At 37.8% G+C, this 11,324-nt stretch overlaps 1 protein-coding gene across 1 annotated transcript; it reads right to left on the bottom strand.

Moving 5' to 3' along the window:
- Window positions 1-251: 251 nt before the first annotated feature.
- LOC128368915 (uncharacterized) lies at window positions 252-7,116 on the bottom strand. Its single transcript, XM_053329834.1, has 7 exons — window positions 6,964-7,116; window positions 4,954-5,098; window positions 4,752-4,847; window positions 3,308-3,452; window positions 3,036-3,181; window positions 1,460-1,599; window positions 252-1,060 (listed from the first exon to the last, which is right to left on the bottom strand). Exons 1-7 carry the CDS (start codon window positions 7,061-7,063, stop codon window positions 912-914), a joined length of 921 nt encoding a protein of 306 aa, XP_053185809.1. The 5' UTR covers window positions 7,064-7,116; the 3' UTR covers window positions 252-911.
- Window positions 7,117-11,324: the final 4,208 nt, after the last annotated feature.

The raw sequence follows: 11,324 nt of genomic DNA, 5'->3' as shown, positions 1-11,324 counted from the left end.
AGCGTTACCCTCCAAATGAGCCCAGTCCAGTACGTTTGCATTGACTCAACTGTTTAATATGAGCATCTGACTGTCAGGACCAGTGTGCATATCGTTATGTGGGATATCGAGTGTTCTAGACTGTGCCCCATTCACAGTTTTAGAAAGTAACACAAGGTCTCCACCCAACTAATCTTTTCATTTCATGTAAATCTACTCATGCACAATCTTTTGGGTAAGATTTCACAAATATTCAGACTGCCAGACAGAGATTAGATGTGAGAAATTTTATTAGTAAATGAGAGTGAATCAAACAAAGCTCAAGGCACTTGACAAAAAATTGCTGTTTACTTAATCAAATTATACTGTCAAAGTGCTAACACATATTGATAGTGTGTATAGTCTTTTGCCACTATATGAATACAAAATAAGCCCAAAAAAAACAACAATAACTGCTTAAAAAAAACTAATACAGAAAAATGGTAGTCAAATCAATCTTTGTATCTAAAGTACTTTACATATAGACAATAACAAAATGAGTGGTCATTTGATCATTTTCATTTTAATAACAGTGTTTCAGATGTGTCAGTGTTGCATCATCTTACTGCCTTCCATTACAATCTGGAAACACTTCCCTGTTCTTTCCTTTGTCCAATCAAATCTCAAACTGTCCATCGAGAGAAATGCAGTTTTCATACATGTTGTGTCGGCAATGAACGTAACTTGTGTAAAACTCCATAATTAAAGAACCCATTACAACTTGAACACCATACCTTGTGTAAAACTTCATATTAAAAGAATCTATTACAACTTCAACACCTTACTAGTGTAAAACTTCATAATAAAAGTGGCAGATTTTCCCCCTGAACCTAGCAGTGAGTTAGGTGAGTGTGTCCAGCAGGGACAGGAGATAATGTACACATTCCTACTGTTTAAGAAAGGATCCTGAATTTGCTGCCATCGAGGGGTGACACCAGCAACCGCGCTGAGCCTGGAGAGTAGAGGGGTCGCCTCATGTTTCTCCAGATGACGGTACAGATGCGGAACACCAACAGGACACATGCTACAACCAGCAGTACAACTGACAGGATAAGAAAAGAAGAGTAAAAAATGGGGAAAAAAATCATTATGGGGAATATAGTAAAGCAACATTTTGTTGTCACATGGAAAGAAGTCACTTAGCTTGTTAAAGTAGAAAGATAGTATAGGATATCCGTATAATAAGATCTGGATATGGTGCCACCACTCAGCCTAGCCTCCAATTCTTCCCAGTGGTCATTTGTGTTATTGCAGCCCAAAGAATGTTTTCCCCATAGATCACCATTATAAAAGATGTCTATAAAACTGTTAACTGCAACTGTGAATTAAGGACTCTTTCTATTATTTTTGTAAATCTTATATCACATCCATAGTTAAGGGCAGGTGTTGGTGAAGTCAGTGTTTGGTGTGAATCCAACTGCAGTAGTTCTGTTAAACTCACCCATGAAGATAGAATTTGGAGTGGGGTCAGCTGGGTTAAAATGTTTGAAGACGTTTCCAATCAGAGCCACAATCACCACGGGGTAGACGGTCAGAATGTTACGCACCCAGCGGTCCAGCACCCAGTTCTCCAGGATGAACCTGCACACATTGAGACAAAGCAATCACAGCTCTGTTCGCTACTGCAAAGCAAGAGATCAATGCCGGACAAACACTGCTGCCTCACTGCAACTGGTCGTCGGGTTGTGCAACATTAATTGTCGAGCACCAGTCGAGACAGAAAGTCAAAACAAAGGCATTATTCTGAGGCCACAGCAGATGATACAGCTGAACTATGGACTCATAAATGAGCCTGATAGTCTGTTTTTATCAGTAACGACTGTCTTTTCCTTGAGGCTTAGACCTAGTTCAGGATAACTGATGCAATATATTCTCCAGGGATTGTTACACTGAGCAATATGAGGCCAGCTGTGTCAGACAGGGCAGTCTAAGGCATGTAGACTTATTTTCTGTAACCAATGTAGACTTGCTATGAGTAGAACTACCTTGGCTACACCCTTCTGTCACACGACCCTCCTCTTACAAGCTGTATTGGTCTGTTGAAGTGCTACTGTGTGGACTCCACTTATCTCTCCTTTGCTGAGAAAGTTGTGACATGAAGTGTTCTGGACCGTCTCCAGGTGTGGTCAGGCTCATTCAATTACGTTGGGATTGCAGGTAAATATACAGATACAGATCACATGTGTAGAAAGTAACAAAAGGAAGACTGATTCATTCTTCCAGTTTCATGCCAAAAAATAAATACCTATATATATATATATATATATATTTTACCACAGTTTTAATCACATCTTTATACCACAAAACATATCACTTTTTCCCTTGTATATTTACAGTTGCATACAAGCCTTTTATATTACAATATGACAAAAGACAGATTCTCAGACTGCGTATTCGGCAGCTACAATATGAAGTGTTAAGTCAGACTCTTAGTGTGTGAAAGTATTAGATATATTGCATAAACCACTGCCAGAATCTCCCCAGCTGTACTTGTTAGGAGAAAGGTCTTTCCCAACACCACTGAAATCCAAATTTGGACTTGTGTACTAGGCTTTAATGGATTCATGGATTGTTCTCTGTCATTGAAAGAGTCCAACAAAGTCTGATTTGGCTAAATGGCTCAAATTGATGACAGACATTGAATCCTGAATCTTTGCTCATAAGGACTAATAATTACAGAAGGACACTGTATCAAGTCAGTCTCATTTTTGGGTGTATAAAAATAAGCATTTTTAGAACACTGAATTTGTTGTATTTATGTCACACTTGCCCCCCCCCTCCCTTTGGTTTCTATTTTTGCCACTTTATTGGTCTGTCATATGATATTTGGTCCCCAGATATTTGATTTCATTTTGTTCTTCATTGATTTAACCTAATAGTATTATACTGTGTGTTTTGTGTCTATTGCAAAAGCTAATAGAACAACTTCAATTACATGACCTGTATGGTTTCATGATTAACAAAATAATCTTCTGGTATTCCTTCCCCTCATTCAACCTCCTCCCATCAAAGCTTACCATCCCATCAGCTCAGCAAACAGGATGCAAAGAGAGGCTGATGCTGCTGTGCTCTTGACCACACCCCACAGGTGGAGAACCAATGAGAAGTTGATCAGAGAAGCGATGGATGTCCATGTGGTGTAGAGAGCCAAACCGTTCTGGACCTGAACACATCAACATCCATAGATACAAATGACATTATTCAGAGGGGACGATGAGCAGGTACCAAATCCATTTTAAATGGTAAGTAATAAAGTGTAATATCTGTCCATGCACATACTATAGCCTACCAGTATTCTGAGACAGGCCAGGTCTTTGGGATAGTAAGTCTGTAACCACATTCCATAGTAATCTGTGGCAAAGCAACAGAAGAACAAGGCGCAGTAGTTGGTGATGACTATCAGGATTAATATAACCATAGCTGCCAGCATCAACCTGGAAGAGAGAAAGAGAGGGACCATAAATGCATCATATAAGCTGATTTTTTTAAATATCCAAGCACCACTTAATAAACTCTATTCTCATGGATTCCCTAATAATACATAAAACAAGTCCTGCAAGGAGTTCCTCATAGCTCCTATTTTGAGCCACTGTTATTTTGTATTTATATCAACAACTGTTTTACCACATAACCTAAACCTATTCTTTTTCATGTAATACAAATGTAATCAACCTACAGCACAAACATAGCTTCTCTTATTCACGGGGGAAACAAAGATGTAACTACATTTCCTAATTGGTTCAATAAAAGATCAATGAAGTTTTGTTTGCAGTGCTTGAATCATTGAAAAATAACACTGAAAAATTCAACAGCAATATGTTATCCCATAATCTATGTCTATGTTATTCTGATAATTAAGAGAACACACTGCCATCTGGTTTTATTGGAACTATGTGTTCAGGTACATAATACAATTTCAGATGTTGAATTTTTAAAATATGTGTTCAAATGTATTTTTTTTAACAGTGGAAGCACCAAAAATTAAATTCTATTCATTTCCATTATATCTCAAACCTGGACAAGTTAATCCAAAACACATTGCATAACACAACTGTATTCACACTATGCACATTTATTTTGTAATTTGAGTGAACTGATCCTTATAAATAAAATATAATTCATTAAAATCTTAAACAGACTCTCCTCAATGGTAGTATATTGCTGCCTTTAAATGTGCAGTGTGTAGAATTTAGAGGTATCTAGTATAAAGGACTTGGCAGAAATGGAATATAATATTCATAAGTATGTTTTAATTAGTATGTTATCCCATGAAACAAGACTCATTGTGTTTTTGTTACCTTAGAATGAGCTCTTTATATCTACATAGTGAGCGGGTCCTCTTCCACAGAGCCTGCCATGTTTCTACAGTAGCCCAGAACAGACAAACCAAACACTAGCCTCTCAAGTTTTTGTGAGTTTCATGGCCATCACAGGGACTCCTACATGCTTGGACATGGAGAGGGAGGGGTTTTCTGCAATGTCACCACTAGATGCCACTAAATTCTACAAACTGGTCCTTTAATGTTTACATTAATTTGTGGTTTGTCTGAGGGTGTTTGCTATTCTTGTTATTCTACACTCCTCAATGGCTGCTCTGCTTATCAGTTATATCTTAATATTATAATTTATACACACACATCATACTAACCATTTCATTTTTTTCTGTTTTCAATATGATTTTTGTGTGTGTTTTTCTGTGCTAACTAATAAATAGATAGAAACAGCATACATACTCTCTGTCCCACAGCACTAGCCATATCATGTTCATCACCATGTTGGATAGCCAGCAAAAATAGAAGGCGTAGGGCAGCAGACACTGAGCCCAAGACCTATTCACAGAAAGAGAAATATCAGTTTTCATCTGCACATTGGTCTAAGTCCAACCAGACTGCATGAGTAAATATTTTACATGAATACATTCTGAGCTTAGTTTACCCTCTGAAAGCATATAACGTGATGTATATGACCATCAGGGTGAGCCAGGTGTAGATAACACCCCAGATAGAGAAGGTCCAATCAGCTGGAGTGATGTCCGTCTCATAGCGGGCCGACACATTGCCTGTAGAGGAATGGAAGACACCTGGAAAAACAACAGAGACAGTCAGCATTCTAGTTCATCCCAAAAGTGCACAGTGCAGGCCAGTCCAGTTCCTCCCCAGCAGGCTGGGAATAACATTTAATAATGGGCCTGGCTGAGTGTACAGGAACATTGTGATGTTGAAACAGGAAAAGGCCTTCCCCCAACGGCAAGGTTGGAGGAACGCTATTGTAAAAGAAATAGTCAGAGTATCATTAAGGTTTCCTCGCCTCGCCCAAATGATGATAAATAACCCCACCCTTAAGCAGACAAAGGTACATGGACAGAGGTGTCTTACTAGAAAAACTGGGCTACTTCAACTGGATTTATGACACCTTTATGAACATGTGGAACATCCTAAATCAGCAAGTTTTTATTTCATTATAAAAGTCTCAGGAGTAAAAGCTAAACATTTTTTGAATAACTTGTGCACAAGTTATCTGTTAAAAACCTTTAACAAGACCATTTCATTCCATAAGTAGAAGCCTTTTTACAAATAGTACATTTAAAAAAAGGGTGGAGTCCTTTTAGACTGATGGATCACAGTATGTTAGTGTAGATTCACCCTCCTATGATTACCACCTCCATATGGGACAACTATCTATCCAGTTCTATTTACACTTAATGCAAATGAAAACAAAACAAAATCATCTGATGTTTTCAATATTAAATCAGTTGATGACACAGTAACTGTTGTGTTGATCACTCAGGATGAATTCTGGGTTCTCATCAAATAAATGGAACAAAAACTAAAGGAATCATTTCAAAAGTCAGTCCAACAAGTTGCTGTAAATGGTGAATGTACTGAAGTTACACAAGACTATAAATATGTAGGGACAGTAAATGATGCAAAACAATCACGAGACTTAACCACAGTTGTCACTTACAGTAGAGGATAACAACAAACATTAAGTGGAAGTGTGGAGAGCTTGGAGAGGACAGACTGGTTCTCTTCCTCTATCGCTCATCTGTTGACATTCTAACTTTTTGTTTTGCTCAGTTGAGACATACTGAGGAAGAAAAGAACGCCTGGAAATAAATGCAATTTTCGCCAAACCCCACCCATACATGAGGACAGATTTTTTTCCATTTCTGGAAAACTTATTTTCCCATCTAAGAACATAACTAGACATATGGAGCACCGGAGGATTTTATATATTTTATTACATAAGATGCAATTAAAACTATTCATCATGAACTCTGTAGACTGATGTTTCTTCTGGATTTCTGGTAACTTTCCATTGCTGTGAGCTGCACAAATTCAGTTCCCACAACTGAGTTAGAAATCTCTTATGTGTCCCCAGTGAAACCAAAAGAAACCCAAACTACTCTACATAGCTAGTTAACCCACAGACCAAAGTGGAAAGTGTTTTTATTTAGTTTTAGTGTGGTAATTTGGGTGAACTGGCCCTTTAATTCAGTTCAAATAGCGTCTGTCAGCTCTATAATAACATACTTATTTAAACTAAACAAGGATCTATTTCAGTGAAAAGTAGCATTTGTAGCATCTCTGTTTATATATGTATAATAGTTAACGTTAGGTAACAAGATAATTATATAACCGGTGAGCTAGCTCTACAGGCAGACTCATGGAAATAACTCCTCATTGTTTTGTGTAACAACGGTAACAACATAACGAGCTGCCAGCAGTGAATCGTTAAGTGGGAGTCTCCCTCTAACGTTAAGTAAAAGCACAGTTTCATAACCAGCGGAGGAAGACAATGAATCCCATGTGTCGTAATAGGTCAGTTATATCGACTTAAATATATGGAAAATAGTATAAATGCGCGACTATCGGAAGGATATGAGAAGTTAGCGTTAACAGCAGCACAGTGAAAAGCTTTATTATCGACGTTATTTTCACTCACCTCTTCCCGCTCCAGCCAGACCGTTAATGACCAAAACGGCGACATAAACCACCGCACACAAAATTATTACAAAAATTCTGGAAACGCTGTTCGCCTTCATGTTGGTGTTTAGCTAACTCAAAGCTCCTCGTGTGTGTGTGTGCTATGGGTTGTGTTCACTGTCAGCACCGTCAGGGCGGAGACACAAACACAAACACACGTTTACCCGATGATACGTTCACGTGCTCTAAGTACACGCCCACTGCCTTACATCAAAGAGCTATATGAGTCAAACACCAGCAATGTTTAAGCAATGTGCCTTCTTTACGCAATACGAAAGAATTCTCGTTAAAAAAATAATTTTAGACACAATTTTCGTCCATATCAGCATGAAAAAGAGACTTACAAAACTGATTTGAACGAGGGAAATTGGAATAAAGCCATAAACACAGCTTAAGGCTTTTCTTAGGCTCCACACAAAAATTTCTGCATTAAAGGACAAGGTCACATTTTTTAAAAGTCTGTCTTAAACCAGCAGTCAGGTGTCCATATTAGCAGTGAAAGAGGTTTTTCTCTCATTCCTCCTGTTCATACTGACTATTAAAAGATCTCCTTCAAATGTGCTTTCAATGTAAAGTGATGGAGGACTAAATCCACAGTGTGTCCACACAGTCATTTAAAAGTAGATGATCAGCTTCTATTGAGCTTCATCAGTGTGAGTTAGTCATATCAAGTGATATCTGACACATTTACAGTCTGTTTACCATCAAATTCCCTCTTAGTGTTTCCTGTTGAGCTGTGGTGGAAGTATAGTAACAAAAAGACTTTGCTACTAAAAACACTGTAACATATCTACATAATTTGACTCGTGGATGGCTGAAGCTTCATATGATCAACTTTTTAACACATTTTTGTACAAACAGGACCTCCTACAGTTATTTTGAGTGGCAGTGAAAGGAAATTTAGTTCAATATGGAGTTTTTTGTGCATCATACCACAGGGGATTGGAAATCAATACTTGCAGGATGGACTTACTGTCAAATTTTCCTTTGAATGTATCTGAATCTTAAATATATAACAAAGATGTTTGATTGATAGATTATTTTGGATTAGACATCTTTATTGTTATTGTACAATTCAATTTAATCTAATCTTTCTTATATAATTAAGAATCAGATACATTTAAAGAAATATTTAATGGACAGTTAGTTAATCCTGCAAGCAATGTATTTCCAGTCTCATGTGGTATATGATGTGCACTCAAAATATTGATAATAAACAAATGTCAGGATTTGCTTTAGAGGTAATGGATTTTTTTTCTTTCTTTTTCTTCTGTGAATGTGACTCATGCACACATATTTTTCAAAGGGGAAGAATTTAATATTGAAAAAGAAAAGTATTTTTAATATCATATTCCTTATAGACTGCCATTAACACCCCACTGAAAATCTCTAATTGCAGAATTCAATGTGAGACATGCTGAAGAGCTTGCATTCACTATAGAAGTATTTATAATGTTAAAATTAAAACAGGAAAGTAATCACAAATAGACATAGCAAACTCCATCTGCTAATGAAGATCAGATGATCAAAAACACCTAGATGGAGCAGCTACTAAATGGACCTTTAACTGCATTTTTCTGTTGATTGGTGATGATTCATTTACAGAAAATTAAATAGACATTTTAGCTGCAATTTTTTGGCCACTTGGAGGGCGGCAGAACAAGCTGAAAACTAAACAGCTAACATATCATCGCCTTATAAAGTTGTTATGGTGAACAGTGTCAGAAAAAGTACTGCCTGTTCTAACATCTGCATTCATCTGGAGCCACACTTCTGTCATGCTGATTAATAGAAGTGCAAGATTCACTCACCTTTTAACTGTTGTTTGGTCTGCCTCAACTCCTGAGCTGTTAAATACTCCACTTGTTGACCAGCCAGCTGTTAACGGTGTGTGTGCGTGTGCGTGTGTGTGTGCTGTTTGGTGCAGAGCAGGTAGTGTGCAGTGGGGTTTTTTATCAGAGCTTGTTTGCTGAAGCAAAAGACTGCTGACAGCTGCCTGCTGTTTGCACACCAAAACAACACAACAGAGAACTACTTTATCAGAGGCAAAAAAAAAGAGAGCCACCTGCAGAGCTGCTGATAGTCCTCTGTGGGCTGATGTGTGAGCGACTCCTCTCACATAGTAATTTGATCCATTGTTAATAGAAAAAAAATGGATTATTGCAACCTCATCTTCCACTTTATCCAGTCGTTTTCTAATGAGAAAGCACAATAAACACACACAGTAAAGTATTGTGGTATTCCCTTATATGCCACTGCTGACAGACTGACTAACACTCCAGCATCAGTATACGCTGACCTCCTTCTTTACAGTGTCAAGTTGTGACTTTTTCCTCTCTTTTATACTGCCAAAACTATGACGAGCAGACATCATCAGTGCTTCCATGTCAGGCATCTGTCTTTGATCATCTTAACTATAAAGCTGCTGTATCTAGCATCTTCCATCTGCAACCTTGATACTCTAGAGATTTCATATTACAGTTTTGATTTCATACATATCACAGAAACCTTTTAAAATGTTTAAATGACATTCCTTTAAACATGTCAGTTTTGGTATTAGTGGATTTTTGTGCTGTAATAACAGTGATTGACTGGAGTATATTATAAGACAGACTGAAATACTGGGCTGGGCTGTGTGACAGAGTCCTGAATGGATTAAACATCAGTTTTAAAGAGCAGAGACTAGATTTGATTGTTAATTACTGAGTAAATAAAAATGACACGTGGTGTTCCAGGGGTCCAAGGGTCGAATCTGGGGTCTCTCCTGTTTAGTTTATACAAGGACCCTTAAAAACACAGACCCTTAAAAGACAAATACCTAGACTTAGAAGATATAAGATTTTCAAATGAAATATATCTATACTGTTCTGTTAATATCTCAGGGACTTAAACCAGCTGTTGCCACTGTGACTATTACACTGGGTATTAGCAGGCAGTGAGATGGACCAACAATGGATCATCCGCTTTGTAAGCTACTGTGCACACCTACTCATGTTTTCAGTCTTTTAAACTAACACATGGGAACTCAATCTGTGAGGGAAAGCACCTGCTTTTAAGTGGAGACATATGACTAAAAACTAGGAACCAAAGTAACCATGAGAAAATAAGCCTCACATTTGATAAAGTGGTTGGATTTCTCCACAGAGGAGTAATTTAGTTAACACAGTGGCAGCCTCAATTAATAAATGGGTAAATATCAGGTCTTCCTGTATAATGTATAGGTGCTTGGCAGCTGTCAGTTATAATGAAGTATGACTTGGTGCATGTAGTCGAGGCTAATTTGCTGTTTCCACAATCCCTAAGTGTAACTTTGCAGATGACACTCCTATCTATATGGCTGTTTCAGCTCCATCCAGTTGTTACATAAGTGCACTGAAGTCATCATCACTTGAATAGACAGTCCTTAAAAGATTTCTTCTTGCTCTTCTTCACCCTGCTGTAGTGGGAGCTGATGTGTGGCTGACTGTCACAGCTGCAAGGAATGAGGGATTATTTCACTTCAATGGCAGTCTTAAGCATTTCTCTCATCTGTTGTCAATTTAGAGCAGGATTAATAGAAGGATCCAGAAAAGTGTGTGTAAAGACACTAGTTGTGTTACAATACATTCATTATTTCTCACGTTCACTTATCATTAAGGAAAATCTGGTTAACACAGAATCATTTTTACTAGAGAACCCAGAGTTTTGGGGAAAAACACTCCCTCAATTGGATTTTTTTTTATGCCTGCGTTTGTCAAGTCAGTTTTATTTATATAACTCAAAAATCAAAGATTTGCCTTAAGGGGGCTTTATAATCTGTACCACATACAGCACCCGCTATCCTTAGATCCTCCATTCATTAGCATCACAAAGAGCCAGCGCAGGGAGCGTAGCGCTATGGCAGCAAGTGTAGCAGGATGAAAGGAATGATCATTACTGTAGCCGAGGCAACGCAGTCTCCAAAATAATTCAATCCACAGTGAGACTTCTACTGAACAAAACTGCATTCATCTTTCTGTTATAAACAGAAATGTGGAAAACACTAACCACAGTAATTTCAAACAACTTAACAGCAGAGTGATTATATGTTTCAAACGTGCACACGCTGCATCTCATTTTGCCATCGGCAGCACTGTCACACCAGTACCATTCAAGTACTGGTGAGGAAAAACCTGTCACTCACTAACTAACCGTTCAATTTGTATTAACAGCCACTTGGGGGCAGCAGAGATATGCTGTAAACACAACACAGACATATGATCACATTTTAAGTTGATATAGAGAATATGTTATCAAACTGCTACCTATTTATGCATCCAGCTTTAAAAGCTCTATTTATTG

Source organism: Scomber japonicus, chromosome 12, assembly GCF_027409825.1.
Source record: "Scomber japonicus isolate fScoJap1 chromosome 12, fScoJap1.pri, whole genome shotgun sequence".
Lineage (NCBI taxonomy): Eukaryota > Metazoa > Chordata > Actinopteri > Scombriformes > Scombridae > Scomber > Scomber japonicus.
Note: the sequence above shows the minus strand (reverse complement) of the source record. Positions and strands in the feature narration are given on the sequence as shown.